The sequence below is a fragment of the Cricetulus griseus genome, chromosome 4, assembly GCF_003668045.3.
Source record: "Cricetulus griseus strain 17A/GY chromosome 4, alternate assembly CriGri-PICRH-1.0, whole genome shotgun sequence".
In the NCBI taxonomy this organism is placed as follows: Eukaryota; Metazoa; Chordata; class Mammalia; order Rodentia; family Cricetidae; genus Cricetulus; species Cricetulus griseus.
In genome coordinates, this window is record NC_048597.1 from 66,039,248 (window position 1) to 66,056,562 (window position 17,315).

Genomic DNA, 17,315 nt, shown 5'->3' on the forward strand with positions numbered 1-17,315 from the left:
GCTGACTGAGGTTTGTTTTGCAAGTTGAACTCAGGTCCTCTGGGAAAGCAGTGTATGCTCTTAACTGCTGAGCTGGCTCTGGAAGCCCAGGCATTGAGTTCTATTTCTTCTCTCTAACATATATTCCCCAAACTGTTTAATAAAACTGGCCTTTAATAATCACACATAGAGCATTATTAATAGGTTAGTTAGAATTAATCCAAATAAATATTTTATTACTGAACACTAGAAGTCATGAATTAAATATGTAGATAAGACTATAGATAGAAGCCGGGCGTTGGTGGCGTACGCCTTTAATCCCAGCACTCGGGAGGCAGAGGCAGGTGGATCTCTATGAGTTCGAGACCAGCCTGGTCTACAAGAACTAGTTCCAGGACAGCCTCCAAAGCCACTGAGAAACCCTTTCTTTCTTTCTTTCTTTCTTTCTTTCTTTCTTTCTTTCTTTCTTTCTTTCTTTCTTTCTTTTTTTTTGGTTTTTCGAGACAGGGTTTCTCTGTGTAGCTTTGGAGCCTATCCTGGTGCTCGCTCTGGAGACCAGGCTGGCCTCGAACTCACAGAGATCCGCCTGCCTCTGCTCCCAAGTGCTGGGATTAAAGGCCTGTGCCACCAACGCCTGGCTAAATAATTTTTTTTAAAAAAAAAGAAGTTTTAGTGTGACACAGTGAGTCATACAGCAAACCCTTTTGTCCATACAGCTTTGCTTGCAAGTATTCATTGCAGAGAGTCATTGGTCTGGTTTTGAGGCCTCTGGTTTCTGCTACACTGTCAATGCTGGACCCTCACTGGGACTCCTTGGGTATTCTGTTGTTGCCTTGTGCATGAAGATCCTGCAGCTTTGTGTCTGCAGGACCAGCCCCTTCTTGTGCTCCAGCAAATCATAGGTAGGGTGGTTGTTGGGGTGGACCAAGGCATAGCGCTGGTTCTGGGCCTGGAGAGTTGCAGGGTCAGTCAGCCCACCAGCTCCACCCACTCCATCCTCCCCACCAGGGTGAGCTCTCCAGCATTGTCCCGGCTAGTTCACCCCTTGCAGCAGTGAGCAAGGGGCGTGGCCCTTCTCCTGCTTTCATGTTCTCAGGGTAGGCTCTCCCACACCTGGACCATTAGGGCCAGCTCTACTCTGTTGCCCAGGTGAGGTGTGGGGGCCACTCTCCTGAGTGCTGCAGCTGGTGAGGGCAGAGACAGCTCTCCCACCCACTCAGGCATAGAGAGGGCTGGTTGGGGAGGACATCTCTTCCCTACCCATGCTGCCTTATGGCAGATGAGGGGCAGAGCCAGATCTCTTATGCTCACATTCTTGGGGCCAGGTCACCCACAACCTGGTAAACAGGGTCAGCTCTGCTGTGCTGCCCAGAAGAGGTGCTGGCTCACTTTCCCATGTTGTAGCTGGTAAAGGGGAGGGTCAGCTTCCTCTCCAGCTGGAGGCTGGAGGGGCAAGGGGGGAGGGTATGTTTCCCTTGCTCCCATCCATATCTCAGGGAGTCGATACCAGCTAAGCCTCTCACACACCCTCAGGGCTGACTCACCCTAGCCCATCTACAGGGTCAATTTTACTACTCTGTACTCTGCCCAAGTGAGCATAGGGCCTGCTGGGATGGGAGGCAGTTGGGTCAGGTCCCCCACTTGCTGCAGGGCTGGGGAGAGAGGAGGAAGACTTCTTTCCCTCACCCATGCCACCACATGGCATACGAGAGGGACACAACCTGCCCTCCCATTTTCACGCCCTCAGGGCCAGCCCAACCATGTCCCTGGGAATGGCATCAGCTCTGTTGTGCTGCCCAGATGAGATGATGGACTCTCTCCCCTGCAAGCTTCGGCTGGTGAGGGGCAGGGCCTAGTGTTTTGGACAGAGAGGGGTGGGGCCCACTTGTACAGCCCCATCCTCTAGGCCTACAGTGGTATCAGGAGCCAGTTAAAGCACTCTCCCCGCATTAGTAGTCATTTCCTATGCCATTAACCACCTCAGCTTCTCTTAGTTCCAGGCCCCAGCAAACAAGCATTTACCTTGTTTATTCTGGACATTGTTATGCAGGAAGCAGTCAGCTTGTCAAGGTTCATCCCTGCCATAGCAGGAGTGTTCCATCTTACAGTAGAGGAGCAGTCCATTGAGAGGACTACAATTGTTCATCAGTGGACTTTCGCATTTGTTCCACTTTGCACGGCTTCATGTTTATAACAGGGCTCTGCAAAGCGTGTGCTTTCTTTCCTCTCACACAATTTATACCTAGGAGTGAGCTGCACAGACATATGCTTATCTCTTTAGAGGACTGCAGTTTTCCAGAGCAAAGTTGCAAACAAAAATGATTGCCTTTCTAAAGTATATTCCTGTGTTGGGATTTTTTTTTTTTTTTTTTTTTTTTTTTTTTTTTTTTTTTTTTTTTTTTTTGGTTTTACGAGACAGGGTTTCTCTGTGTAGCTTTGGAGCCTATCCTGGCACTCCCTCTGGAGACCAGGCTGGCCTTGAACTCACAGAGATCCGCCTGCCTCTGCTCCCGAGTTCTGGGATTAAAGGCGTGTGCCACCAACATCCAGCTGGGATTGTATTTCTTAAGAAACATGATTTTAAGGGCTGGAGAGATGGCTCAGAGGTTAAGAGCACCGATTGCTCTTCCAGAGGTCCTGAGTTCAATTCCCAGCAACCACATGGTGGCTCACAACTATCTGTAATATTTGGTGCCCTCTTCTGATGTGCAGATATATATGGAAGCAGAATGTTGTATACATAATAAATAAATAAAATCCTTAAAAAAAAAGAAACATAATTTCACAATATGTAGTTAATAAATGCTGGGTTGGGATTGGAAATGTGGAGATTGTACAAAGAAAAGGAACTGTAAGGGGTAGGTATTGATGTTCTCTTAGTCTCCAGTTGGAACTGTAAGGCATAGGGATTTTTACCCTATGTTTACCTCCAGCCTGCCAATTTTGAATTCATAATAATTTCTTTCTGTTATATAATAACTAACACCAAAAAAGGAATGCAAAGGTTATTGTATAACTCTAAATTGACCTGGTCTCCATAATTTATATGAGTTTATAAATGAAAGTGGTTTTCATATTTGCATGGGGTGTGAAAATTAATTTGTATAGGTTAAATTCTCTTTGCTCATCTGCAGGGCTCTGGAAACATGAGGAATAGAGGAGGACGGTGCCCACTGAAGACTGCTTTGGAAAGGCACCCTTGCTGCCTGTGAGACCTCAGGCCTTTCCACCTGTTTAACTCCTTTTGTTGGTTCCTGTTCTTCACTCACTTAGGTTGAACTTTAGCTTCTGACTTTCATAGAAACATCTTAACCTTATTATGAAAGGTTATAAGATTATGAAGGTTATAAGATTCATATGTGTCATGCAAAATGGAACACCCGGCAAGGCAGATTTCTGTAAGTGTTAGTGTCTAAGTGACCAACTACAGGCTCACAAGCTGTAGACTTCATATTTTAGTTTGTGTGATGAAAGGGTTTGTCCTAGCTGGAAAAGTTAGCCAGGTGTGGTGGCACATGCCTGATCACAGCACTCAGGAGGCACAGTCAGGCAGATCTCTGTGAGTTCCAGGCCAGCCTGGTCTACATGGTGTCTCAAAAAACAAAACAAAACAAGAGTTGTATGGTTCTTTGTAACTATTTAAAGGAAATTGCTGCTCCTTTTTAAAAAGAGTGACAGTATGGTCAGTTTGTGCATAAATATAGCAGAGATAGTTTTATAAAAAGGTATTTTAGGCCTTAAAGTATAAAACACAAATGAAATTGTGTAAATTTTTTTATTTTTTATTTTCTGCTTCAGATTTCAATAAACAAACTAAAACACAGTTTTCTCCTTTTGTACATCACCTAGCTTAGAAAGTTTGGAGTCTCAAGGCAGCTTTCAGGTCTTACTTTAATTTTAATAAAAGGTTTTTGTTGTTAATCTGTTACAAAGTTGAGTCGGCATGTGACTGGGAAGCCCTGTTCTTTAAGACACATGAGTGAAATGATTCTAATCACTAACAGGTTACTTAGTTAATAGTTACCACCACAGAGTCATTCTTACAGTTCTCAAGTAAAATTAGCTCTCTTAATGCTCGATAAGTCTTTGAAGCCTTTATACGTTAACTTTTACGTTAACATGAAATTCAAGTAAGCAAAAAATGACCAAATGAAGGACCATTGGGGTGACACTGCTGGATTCTGTGAATCAGTCCAATCCTTTAAAATATATAAAATTGACGAAGCAGATACATTCTGTGGTTTGTTATTTGCTTCTCGGTAATCCACATATCAAGGCACATTTGCATGTTTTTAAAGATTTATTATTTATTATTTAAAGATTTAGTATTATCAATGTGTATATGTATGTGTGAGTGCAGGAAGAGGCCAGACGAATCAGGTCCCTCGAGCTGCAGGTGTGAGTCACTCCACCCCACATTTGCCTTTTTAAATTGAACACTCTAGTGGGTATCTGATTTATAAAGGTGTTTGTTGGATATTTATTAGTAGAAAGGTAGAAATGTGAAATTGGGCTCGGAAGAAGACTGTTGAGCTAGGAAAATCAAAGGGAGAAGGGTTGGCATATTGTTTGTCTGAGGTTGTATAAAGTATTAGTTCTATTCTTAAAGTTAGAGGGAGATACCAGTGTAAAGGGTACATCACCTAGCTTAGAAAGTTTGGAGTCTCAAGGCAGCTTTCAGTCCCTATGTACTTGACACTCCCTTGTGAGTCACAGCTCTTTCTAATTTGTGTCTGGGGAAAAAAAAAATCAAATTCAAATGACATTTGCAAAAATAGGTGATCTGACCTTGGAGTGGCAAACTGTAATTCCTGAACTTGGGAAACAGGAGGATTGCCATGACCTTGAAGCTAGCCTCCACTATACAGTGAATTCCAGGCCAGCCAGAGATAAATAACATAGTAAGACTCTTCAAAACAAAACAAAACCGGTCACTGGACACCTATGTACTCATTGACTAGAGTACCCAAATGTTAACATTTTGCCACATAGACTAGTCTATTCTCATTAATTTTAAAGCCTGTGAGTAGATTGCAGACATCATTTTACTCCAAACACATTAGCATACATTTACCAAAATCAAAGACATTCTCCTACCTAGTTATAGGGCAGTAATCAAATTCAAGAGCCAAACATTGGTATATCTAACATATGGTCCATATTAAAAGCTTTTAGATTGCCAATGCTTTTTTTGTAGTGACTCCCAGCCCCCCAAAGTCAAGAGCATTCATGACTTGTAGGTGCAAGATTGTTTGCCCTTCAAACCTCACTTTCCCTGAATTGGAAGGTCATCTTTGGATTATCCTGTATACTCTGTTAAAGAATAAACGGACATTGGGAATGTCCAACAGGTCACTGGCTAAAGAAAAAAAAAAAAACAACAACAACAAAAAACAACCAACTGCACAGAGAAAACCTTGTTTTGAATTTTTCAAACTTTGGCTGGGTTTTGGTGCCTTGATTCAGCAAAGTCTACAATGCAGCCGGGTGGGTGAGCATTAGATGGGCAATGAAGCCTTCCTTTATTTCATAATCCCAATTGCTTTTCTAGCAAACATCAATAGACTATAAATGACTGACTCAAATTTTGGATCCAATTCTCATGACTAAGCAAATGTTTAATGTGAAACCAGCCTGGTATAAATGTCCCTGTGTCTGTAGCTCTGGAGCTACGGTGGATTTCTTTCTGTAGTGTGGACTCAACCTCTGCACTTACAATGTCTAAAACTGGAGCCAAGGTAAGTAAATGCCATGCAGACTTTGTAGCTCATCTGCTTTTCATCTAATGACCTCTTGAAAGCAGAGTGCAGGAAAGCTCTTGCTTCTTTGCCTAGAGGCGAATAAGTTAGTGCCTGAAGGACAAGGAAAGGAGAGAAGATGGAGAAGGGCTTGTTTTCTAGTTTAATACAGTCACCTATCAACATTAAAGATTGACCTTTAACGATGATGCTGAGCTAAGTATTATATGGGTAAACAATACCGAAGCCATCATGATGCCTGCCTTCCAGCAATGGATGATTTAAATCTAATAGGCATAGGACATGACTGTAAATAGAAAAGTATTCAACATTCTGTTATGCGTAATTTAGCCTCAGCCATTACTGTTCCAAAGGGCCAGTGGACAGGCCAGTCCAGTGAACTAACTCTGACAATATCTTCGTTCAGCAGTTCTTGTTTCCAGGCCAGGTTCTTACTAATGTTTGACTCCACTGCTTGTGTGGAGGTGAACGCTCTGGCAAGGCTCTGGGAAGGAAGGGATTCTCTGGTTAGCGTTTGTAGTCATCAGTGGGGCTGAAGGTCGGAGTCATGTGTGGTGCCCGATCCCTCCCTCCAACTCTTTGCCTTGAAACCTTCAGACTTACTAATCTTGAAAGGACAAGAAACATGTGCAGGCAATACTCGTTTTTCACTGGTACTCCAGTGGTTAACAATCGGCTAGATTTGCTCTCTATTATGCCATTTGAAGAGTACCTAACTTAGTTGCATTATTGACTAAGGGTGTTTAGATATGTAGCCCCTAAAAACAAAGTGTTTTTTTTTTTTTTTTTACCTTGAGTAAACATACCCCCAAGATGCATCCTAAATCTAATACCCAACATTCAGACCATACTGAATCTCTCCAGTTGACCCCAGACACAACTGGGCATGTTAATGTCACATGATACGTTAGTTATTTGATTCTCTCTCTCTCTCTCTCTGTCTCTCTGTCTGTCTCTCTGTCTCTCTCTCTCTCTCTCTCTCTCTCTCTCTCTCTCTCTCTCTCTCTCTCTCTCCCCCTATACAGCAGCCTCTTCAGGTTTTGTTGTTGTTGAGACAGTTTTCAAAGTTTCTAGAGAAACTCCATCTAGATTCATATCACAGTTTCCTCATCTTTAGACTGAGACTAGCAAGAAGTTAGGCAGACAGTATTGTGTGGTTACCGGTGCATGTTATCTGGAGGTAGTTGTTATCTTGTTCTGTGATTGGTTAGTGCCTGATGCACTTTTTCCTCTTTGACAAATAGAACTAACAGGGGAAAGACTGTCTAGTATAAAAACATCACCTAGATCCCACTGAAAAATCTGAAGAGCCTTGAGGGAATACATAAACATCATGTAAATAAACAAATGCCTGTTCTTTCTCATTGCCCTTCCTTTCCCACCATCCTGGGACTCAGGCACGTTGGCTCAGCACGAGCAGCAGATTTTATTAAGCATGTTTTCGTTAACCTCAGGGATAATTCAGATACTTTTTTTCTGCTTGGATTGGTAGGCTATTTTTCAAAAATAAACTCAAATGTGACAGGAATTTTGTCTTAATTTTCCAGGAACACCAGCATTGTTTTACTCTCCTCTACAAGTTTTATGTCCAAAGGCCACAATCCCTCTATTAGCAATAGAGTGAATAGAGATCACATGTCTAGCCTTCATCCACTGAACAGACAGCTTGGGCTGGAGCTTCATGAAAAACTGATGCTCACTGACTGATGGCTGGCCTCAGAGGGTGGAGAACATGGTGACCCCGTGTATATATGTACTTATCAGATACTGCTATAAGGCAAATGTGTAGAGGACAGTAAATGTGAGAACCAATGAATAAAATACACAAGCTGTATTTCCCATAGCATAGCATAGCTTACCACATTTTTTTGGTAAGTAGGGCTCAAAAGCATATTCAGTGTATGAATGAAAGGTGTGTAGAACCTGTCCATTCTTAGAGAAGTTACACAATTTTCCTGAAGATCTTGTCAAAAAAAAAACAAAAAAAAAAACAAAAAAAAGGCTCCAGGATGTAGGATCAGTCCTGCTGAGCGTTTAGAATGTAAATGCTGCCCCATTAAGTCATGTGGGGTAGGAAGACGGAAGGGAAAGAAGATGGCCCACATAAAAAGCACTGCAGCCCATGGGCTTCTAGCTATCCTCGAATAAGCTGGTCGTCTTTGGAGGTCATCTTTGTCCATAACAAAAAAGCTTACTATCTTTTTAAACATTTATCTTTGGTTGCCTAATCTGCACAAGGATGACAATAATGGACGTGCAAAGGTGAAAGCTCATGAGACTTCAGTCTCACACAAAGAACTACAGGCCACTAAGGAATGCTGAAGAGTGGGAGGGATAGTCTTCCCCAGGGACGAGCTCACCGATTGGCTACTGCAGCTCTAAACACACACACTAGTAACATACAGACTGAGCCAGTTGTATCTTAAACTTTTTTTTTAATGTGCTTTACAGTTTTGCACATGTGTATAATGTATTTTGATCATATTTATCCCCCATTATTCTCACATTTCTCTTCCACTCCCACCAGACCCCTTCCCTTGCTAGTTCCCTGTGAGAGGGGTGTGTGTGTGTGTGTGTGTGTGTGTGTGTGAGTGAGTGTGTGAGTGTGTGTGTGTGTGTGAGTGAGTGTGTGAGTGTGTGTGTGTGTGTGTCCCATTGCATTTAATTAGGGTTGCTTGCTTGAGCATGGGTGTGGGCTATTTGAGCAGGACAGCTGACAGCAGTGGTTCTCAACCTGTAGATCTGTAACCCCATTGTGGGTTGCATATCATACAATACGTCTAAGTAACAAAATCACAGTTATGAAGTAGCAAAATAATGTTACGGTTGGAGGTCACCACAGCATGAACTGTACTAAAGAGCTGCAGCATTAGGAAGGTTAGAGTGACCGGCTTAGAGTGTCTACACCATCTAGGAATGTGACTCTAGCTCTCCTAGCAATCTTTAATTGCCTATAGCTTCTCAGGCAGGGCTGGGCCCCGGGAGCCCCTTCTCCCTCCTTGGCAATTTTGAGTTAAGTGTTAAACTTTATAAACTCGATTGCCTTTATTTCCATTTTACCCTCAGACCATCCCGCTGTAGGACAGACACACTTTTACCTTGACCTCTGACAGAAGCTCAGTGCTCCTGTTCAAAGACACATAACTAGTAAGCTGTGCTGGAGTTTTTTTTCCCCTCTCATCTGTAAATAGGAACCATATACGTCTGAGTCTGCTATGCTAAAATGAAAGAGGGAGCAAAAGAAACGAATTTGAAGAGGAGGAAATGAAATAAATGTTTTTTAATGGGAAGGAAAAAATTAGGGAGCAGAAAATAGAGTTGGGACAGGAGGGGGAAAGGAAAGATGGAGGCGGAATGTGTCACCTGGGAACGACTCACACAGGATGGAAAGGAAAGGATCCTGTACCCTTTGTGCTCCTACATTCTGACCATGTAATGAGTCACCAAGACCCGACTTTAGAGTGCGTTCCCTGAGTTGTCTCCCGAGGGAACGAACTCCAGCTCTGCTTACCACGCTCACAATACACCAGTTCCTATGACGGGCTGTGTTCTCCACGGAGTTTATTCGTTTGGGCAGCCTTGTCCCCTTTCCTTTGCTTTTAGAAAACCACTCACCGTGTTACAGAAGACTCCAGACCTCTGCTCCTTTATGCAGTATTTTTCTGTTAAATCAATAAATCGAATCAGCCACAAGGTGGCGGCACAATGCCAAGGAATTAACCACTCCAACCATGACTGTTTCCTGATTGTAGAATTACTGTGTAACTCGTGTGTGTGTGTGTGTGTGTGTGTGTGTGTGTGTGTGTGTGTGTGTATTTTGGCGTTCACGTTCCACGGTGTTATTTATAAACGATTGGTGAACCCTTAGAGTTCCTATCAGGTGTCCCCTATTTCAAGCAGAAAAACCCTGAGGTCTGGGTAGAGGGCTGTAGGAACTAAACGTACAGTTTGGTAGGAGACTACTGGCTTCTATCAGAACATCCTTTTATTGTGCTCCATTTTAAGAAAATCCTAATCCCATTTGTTGACAAAATTGCCAGAAGCCAAATGTGAGGGAAAGCAGAAGTGTGTGTTTTTCTTCACAGTAGAGGGGAAAGTCGTCCTAAGGCGAGCTTTGCACTTTCATCTGTGTGCCAAGCTGCCCAGTTCCTCAGCTCTCTAACTGCTCTGTGCTTCAGATTAGTTTCTTTGAGGACAAAAACTTTCAAGGCCGTCGTTATGACTGCGACTGTGACTGTGCCGACTTCTACTCCTACCTAAGTCGCTGCAACTCCATTCGAGTAGAAGGAGGCACCTGGGCCGTGTATGAGAGACCCAACTTCGCTGGGCACATGTACATCCTACCTCAGGGCGAGTACCCTGAGTACCAACGTTGGATGGGCCTCAATGACCGCCTGGGCTCTTGCAGAGCTGTTCATCTGGTGAGTCTGGGAGCCTGCTGTGTGGCCACAACCCCGCATCCTTTTTTTTTTTTTTTTTTTTTTTTTTCCTTTTTTAAGATTTTATTTTATGAGAGACAGAGACAGACAGACAGACAGACACACACACACACACACACACACACACACACACAGAGAGAGAGAGAGAGAGAGAGAGAGAGAGAGAGAGAGAGAGAGCATTTGCATGCAGGTGCCCTCAGAGGCCAGAAGAGGGTGTTGGGTTCCCTAGAGCTGGAGTGGATATGAGCTGCCTGATGTAGATTTGGGGAACTGAACTCAGGTCCTTTGCTAGAGCAGCAAGCACTCTTAACTGCTGAGCCATCTCTCCAACCCCCCATGCCCACACACCTTTTCCTAAGTCTTTCTACCTCATCTCAAGTAGCTAGGATTTACTGATGAAATAACATCTTAGTTTCTTCTCACTAGACTGACATTACTTCCCAGCCTTTAGGCTAAGATCAAGTGCAGACTAAATACTAATTGTTCTAGGACTCTTTCTACCTTATAGATATTTATAGAAATTATACTTTTCTCAATGAAAGTCAGCCTTTCATGTAGAGACAGTTCTGATGACCCCTTTCAGGGTGATAGGCTGCAAACCATGCTGCTCTCCTCTGAGTTCCTGAACTGCTAATGATTTCTGTAATAATGGCTGACCATTCCTTTTTGTTGTTTTGTTTTCAGTCCAGTGGAGGCCAGTATAAGATTCAGATCTTTGAAAAGGGTGACTTTAGTGGCCAAATGCATGAAACAACAGAAGACTGCCCTTCCATCATGGAGCAATTTCACATGCGAGAGATCAACTCCTGTAAGGTACTAGAAGGCGCCTGGATTTTCCATGAGCTACCCAACTACCGTGGCAGACAGTATCTTCTGGACAAGAAGGAATACCGGAAGCCCATCGATTGGGGTGCAACATCTCCTGCTGTCCAGTCACTGCGCCGCATTGTGGAGTGACGACATGAATGGGGCTATAGAGTTCTCCCTGGGGGCTGAATGCTGGCTGGCTTGGGGTCCAAATAGGCATCATAAATAAAAGAATTGGAATGCATCCCACTGCTGACTACAGTGCCTCTTAATTGCTTTTAGGGACCATCGATCTAGAACCCGCCACAGTGGGCAGTTACACAGAGCAGTTCATCCATAGGATATCTAGTCTAGACCTTTGTGTAAAACCGGGTAAGAGTGCATTGAAGTCTGGGGAATTACACTTCCACAGAACCGCCCTTTCTGCTTGTCTTTTGCATTAATTCAGCCAAAAACAATAATCAGAGCTGCCATTTACAGAATGCCTATACTAATAATCTGTTTCTTCCCAACCCACTCTGTAAGAGTAGTGGTCTGTCTACACTTTACAAGTAAGTAAACTTACATATAAGAAAAAAAAAATTTAAACGGACCATGTTCACCATGTGTTAAATAGAAGAAGTAGAATTGTTTGAGGACATTTATGCTTCTGAAGCCATTGTTTAATTTCTAGCTCATCCATTCAACTCACAGTAGCCAGAGATCTGTGTGCATCGTGAGTACAGGACCCTGAAAGATATAAAAAGTGGGAGAAGTAGCGTTCCACTGCAAGTTCCCTCACGAGACGGGATACCTACTGAGAACAAGGAAAGCAGGGCTATTACCTGAAAGTAGCCAAGCTACTCATGGCCTAATGTCACTCACTTAAGATGCAGATATCCAGTTTGCAATGAAATTTGTTCCTGCTCTATGACGGTATTTGAAAGGGAGGTGAAGAGTCTGATGCTCTGAGTAACCCCTCAGGCTTCACTTAAGTCATTCTGATGAAGACACAGCATCACTGAGACTTTGGGGAAATGCTGAAAACACCTGTCTTTAAAAGAGACGACATGTTACAAGAATTCTGTTATTGTCTTGGTCCATTATCCAACTGAATAGGGCATTTGGTTCAAGGGGCAGAGTTCACATTCAGCTGGCAAGAGTAGATCAACAAGTCCTTGGCAGACCCAGGATGAGGGAAAGAGTGGCCTTGAGTTGAATAGGCAGGTCTAGAAGGTTGTCTGGTCCTTTTTTGGGAACCAGAAGGTGATATGGTGGGTGCATCACTGCCGTGGTAACAATCTCAGGTCCTTATCTTTTATTTGTACTCGAGTTTTGTAACTAATAAACAATAAAAGTAATCCCTTCAATGGCAAAGTCCATGTCTTCTAGGGTCTTTCCCCCAAGATGACATGAGAACACTAAATTTCAATGCATACTACACACCTATAGTTCATTTTGTTATTTTCCTTTTTTTCCCCATTTTGTCAGTGAGGACTTTGAGAAAAGTGGGAGAAAGTAAAGGAGACTCACACTGAGGACAAAGGATGGGATGCTGCACACTGAACTGCAGAGGGCCCTGGCCCATCAGTTGACTTCACTGGCAGTTCTGGGCCTTGCCACTCTGCCAAGAAGCTAACTTGCCTCATTTCCAACACAACAGCCTAACCCAAGTGTTCTCTATCTATCACATTAGAATTCTCCAGCGGCCGGAAAGGACACTGAAAAAGTGGCCAAGACCCAAGATCACTGCATGGCTTTTAAAAGTGCAATTTCTTTTCTTTTTTGGGGGGTGGGGAGGTTGAGACAGGGTTTCTCTGTGTAGCTTTGGAGCCTATCCTGGCACTCGCTCTGGAGACCAGGCTGGCCTCGAACTCACAGAGATCCGCCTGCCTCTGCCTCCCGAGTGCTGGGATTAAAGGCATGCGCCACCAACGCCTGGCTAAAAGTGCAATTTCTTGACACGACCTCAGATCTTAACAGTCATGTTCCACTGGGGACCGCTGAGGCTGTGTTCACAGTGAGTGACAGCCTCTCCTCTCATAGCAACTACTGCTTTGTTCCTTAGGCATTCATTACAGTGCATTTAAAGTCACCAGAAAGGCAACTCTGGCAGCGAAGCAGGCGAGCAGTGTCAGGATGGTTATGCATTGTCTGAGAGAAGCAAGCAATGACTGCTGCAACGTAAAACAATCCCCATAAAACAACAGGCCTGCCTGATTCAGAAAGGCTGTCGTCACTCTCCAAGCCACAGGTGCACCTCTTAACTGCTTAGAAGGAGTTTCAGAAGCATTGGATACTGAAGGTCAGAAACTATCCTGTCCTTTATTCATAAACCCCAGACCTATGGGAATGAAAAGATCATTCAATACGCTGTTAGAGCCAAGGCTGATATCCCATCTATTAGCCAAGCAGCAAGGTTATTAACTGGAGTTTACTACCTCTACTTTTCATTGCTTTCTCTGCAACAGCATCTCAGAACAGCAAAGGCCAAGGTGTAATAAAACCATGTCAGCCCTTTTCTATCACAAGCATTCCTCTGAGACAAGATTGAGGACTTCCCAGATATGGTACCCACTTCCTCCATATGGGATGTCGAAGGCTCCACGTCAAGCCTCCAGGGTGAAGCTGCCAGATGAAATGCAGAACGGTATTCATAAACACCAAATGCTGGGATATAAATATAAATGTGACCTAAGTCCTGTATGGGACACGCTAGAAATTATCATTTGTCTGAAATTGTGACTTTGTCCTTATCTGCATTTGCTATATCTTATCACTAGAGTAATACAGTATATAATAGAGTATATTGCTATACACTATTACAAAAGTAAGGCAAGTCATAACAAATTATGTGGGGCTTAAAGCACATGGGATGCTGCAGGCTTCAGAAACAGGAGTGCAGGTCCCACAAAAGAAATTTAGATGCATTGTTTTAAGAAAGCAATAGGAAGGGCTGGAGAGATGGCTCAGAGGTTAAGAGCACCGACTACTCTTCCAGAGGTCCTGAGTTCAATTCCCAGCAACCACATGATAGCTTACAACCATCCATTATGAGATCTGGTGCCCTCTTCTAGTGTGCAGATATACATGGAAGCAGAATGTTGTATACATAATAAATAAATAAATAAATAAATAAAAAACACATACATTAAAAACAAAGAAAGCAACAGTAAACTTGTGTCTCCAATGGATGGACTTCTGAACCACTAGCTTCCAATCTTGGCTGTCAGAGAGCTCTGAAGACCACAAAATCTCCCTTTACACAAACCCAGCATGTACCCCTCTAGCTTCGAGTCTGCAGTCTGAGCTTTGATCCATCTGGGTCTCCATCCACAAGACTTAAAGATGTCCCTGTTTCCATTCACACTATCTTTCCATGCTCTGCAGCTCCTTTTCTCCTGTTATTCTCTTGATGTGTGCCAGATGCAATTTGTCTCTTCCCTGTGTCTTTCCTGTGGCCTAACCTGTGCAAACTACATCTGGATGACTGTTTTGTTTCTATTTGCTTCCTTTGACTTTGAGTTTGAGTTTGGTGTGTGTGGTGGGAGGGGTTGTATATGTTTTGTTTTGATTAAGTGTTACTTTTCTGTTGCTGTGATAAAACACAATAATCAAGACAGTTTATAAAAAGAAGGGTTTATTTGGGCTTCTGGTTCCAGAGGGTTAGAGTCCATGATGGTAAAGGCATGGTGGAAAAAAAGAGAAGCTGAAAAGTTACCCCTTGAACCACACTCACAAAGCAGAGAAAGAAAACCAGAAATGTCAGAGTCTTTAAACTCTTGAAGCCTCCTGCCAGTGACATACCTCCTCCAGCAAGACCACACCTCCCAATCCTACCCACATATTGTCACCAACTGGGGACCAAGTGTTCAAACACCTGAGACTATGAGGGACAGTAATCACTGTCCAACCATCACACTAAACCTGCCTCTCCTGTCAGATCTGAATACCACAGTCTCTCCCTCACACAAAGTCAGCATCTGCCCCTCTAGCTTCCAGTCTGCTGTCTTAGCTCTGAGTCACCTAAGTCTCCATCCACAAGACTTAATGATGCCTCTTAATGGTCTGCCTGTTCTGCTATGGGGTCATCCAAGTTTTCTGGTACAAAAGCAACAGAGTCCTGCCCCTCTCTGGGAGTGGATTCAAACCCTGACAACTGACACCCATCAGTTCTGAATCACATAATCTAACATGGATAACTTCAACTCTCACCCATAGGACAACAATATATAAAAACCATACATAAAAACACGCACACTTTGTTATCATCACCTTCAGTAGTTATAGAGATACCACAAACACAGCAAGAGTTGAATTGTTGCTCTGAGAGGAGCTGTAAGATCAGGGTCCTGTGAGCCTCTAGCACAAGTATCTTTGTCACTGGGCAACAGGAAACCTCTTCTCTTGGGTGCTTCTGTTTCCAGACACTTTAAGCATATTGTTGATTCAGCAGCATGGAACTCACAGCCAGTGGCATTGAAACTTATGCCGGATGGATGATTATCTAGCACATACTTGCTCTGTGAAGAAGGTCTGTCTTTGAAACCTTCTCGTGCTTTAAACACTAGATGACGTGGTGGTACTATCATTGGGGGCATTTGAAAACAGTGGAATAATCAACAAAAAAGCAAGAATACCGAGAACATGACATTAGGTGGACCTGGAACACCGTGTGAGAGCTGAGACAAAAAGGCATAGTCTGTTCCACTGCAGCTGTGACCACATGCATAGGGTCCCCCATCTTGGCTCCTCTTTGCTCACATCCATGAGAAGCCTCAAACCCACAGGGAATAGCGGCTAATGATTACAAAGCGACTGGGGGTTAGCATTTGCCAGTATTCTGATGTACTGAGGCGCCACTGGTTTGCAGTGAATACTGTGTTCTTGCTGTTTTCCTAGACTACATATACTAATGTATTGCCAGGTTGTCTGGATTTCTTTCATAGTCTTCTACATGGCTGGCCAGCTTTATACCTTTTTACTTTGTCCCATTTTTTTTTCAGAAATGTGCATATGGCATGTATGTGGTGTGAGTGCATGCACACATGTGTGTTCATATATGGGGGTGCATGTATACATGTATGTGCATGCTTATGGAGGCTCCAGGTTGATGTCAAGTATCCTCCTTGATTCCCCCTCCACCTAATATATATTAAAACAGGGGCTTTTGCTCACCACTTATCTAGCTAGTCAGCTCTGCCCCTTGAGTGCTGAGATCATAGGTAGGATGCCCAAAACACCTGGCCCCATGCTGGCACAGCATTACTTCAGCCACCCAGCCACCTCCACAGTCAATGTCTGTGATTTCAGCTGATGCTTCATAGTTGGGGAGAAATATGACAGAATCATCTAACCTATTCCATAACTTTGAAAAAGGCCACACCTTACTGTCACAGGATTCTGACCTTCTCTTGGCCGTCACATTCGTCTCTCCCCTGGTTCTAGCTTCCCGAAGCTTGCAAAGCCAACTAGGTTGTCTCTAGAGTTCACACGGGTTAGAGGTTTTTCAAACCTGTACTTTCCCCTCATATCTAATGCCATACAAGCAGTTGTGTTGATATCAGATGAGACAATAAGAGAAGAGCTTGGCTCTGTCTGTAACTCAAAGGGGCATATACTGAATAAAGGCATCTACCCCAAACCCCAAACCTTCCAAATATGAGATCCCTGAAGGGTAGTGAAAGGATTCAGAACCCTTGGGCTTCAGTGATAACCGGCTCAGCTGGCTACTGGTGATTTTATGAGATCCTGTGGAGTGGAGGTGGAGGGGAGGAGACAAGAAGGGGAAAGGGAGGAGCCCGGTAAGAAGGAGGAGCCAGGAGAGTAGAGGGCAGTTTGGAGTGCTCTGTGCACATGATGGGGATGGCTCCCTGCTCAGAATGGGAAAGTTAATCTCCCTCATTTTTTTTTTCTGCCAAGCTCTGAAACACCCCCTTGACCTCATCTCAGTTCTTGCTGCTTTACTCCTGTCTTCCCAGTACCTGTGACCCCCATTGTGAGCTACCAGCCATAACACAGTTGGGTGATGTTAGCTTTCTGGGGGAATCCTGCCAGCATTTGCCTCTTGGGAGCAAAGAACACATCAGGCAGGGATTTGTTCCCATTGTTCATCGAACAGCCACGTCAGCCTGCGCACTGAACCATGGGGCCAGAACAATGGTGGGTCCTGGTGGTAATGCTGACCAGGATGGTTTCCTAATACATATTAGCTAGTTTGCCCAAGCTCACAGTACGCCTGGTGGCCCTGGCCAGGCTGGCACTACAGGACCCAGTGCTAAGTACAGAAAAGTATATCTTCATACTATGTTCTCATGAGCAGGGGTGGGGCAAAAAGAAGCCAGGAGGGATG

At 43.8% G+C, this 17,315-nt stretch overlaps 2 protein-coding genes across 4 annotated transcripts in view; both read left to right on the forward strand.

Annotated features, from left to right (window-relative positions):
* Tbccd1 (TBCC domain containing 1) overlaps positions 1-4,208 on the forward strand; it is a 42,719-nt gene extending 38,511 nt beyond the window's left edge. For all 3 annotated transcript variants that reach the window (XM_027412982.2, XM_027412986.2, XM_027412985.2), the window contains exon 8: positions 3,114-4,208. The gene's annotated coding sequence lies outside the window, so the exon portion shown is untranslated. The remainder of the gene's footprint in view (positions 1-3,113) is intronic.
* On the forward strand, positions 1,740-11,215 carry Crygs (crystallin gamma S). The gene is made up of 3 exons (XM_035444131.1): positions 1,740-1,817; positions 9,851-10,159; positions 10,862-11,215. The coding sequence occupies exons 1-3, from the start codon at positions 1,740-1,742 to the stop codon at positions 11,132-11,134; spliced, it is 660 nt and encodes a 219-aa protein (XP_035300022.1). The 3' UTR covers positions 11,135-11,215.
* The last annotated feature ends 6,100 nt before the right edge of the window (positions 11,216-17,315 follow it).

Bases quoted from the DNA above. Each gene is read 5' to 3' on its own strand.
- Crygs (XM_035444131.1), top strand. From the start codon at position 1,740: ATGTCCCTGGGAATGGCATCAGCTCTGTTGTGCTGCCCAGATGAGATG. The intron at 1,818-9,850 runs GTGAGGGGCAGG...TCCTAAGGCGAG, and splicing joins TCCCCTGCAAGCTTCGGCTG to CTTTGCACTTTCATCTGTGT. The intron at 10,160-10,861 runs GTGAGTCTGGGA...TTTTGTTTTCAG, and splicing joins CTTGCAGAGCTGTTCATCTG to TCCAGTGGAGGCCAGTATAA.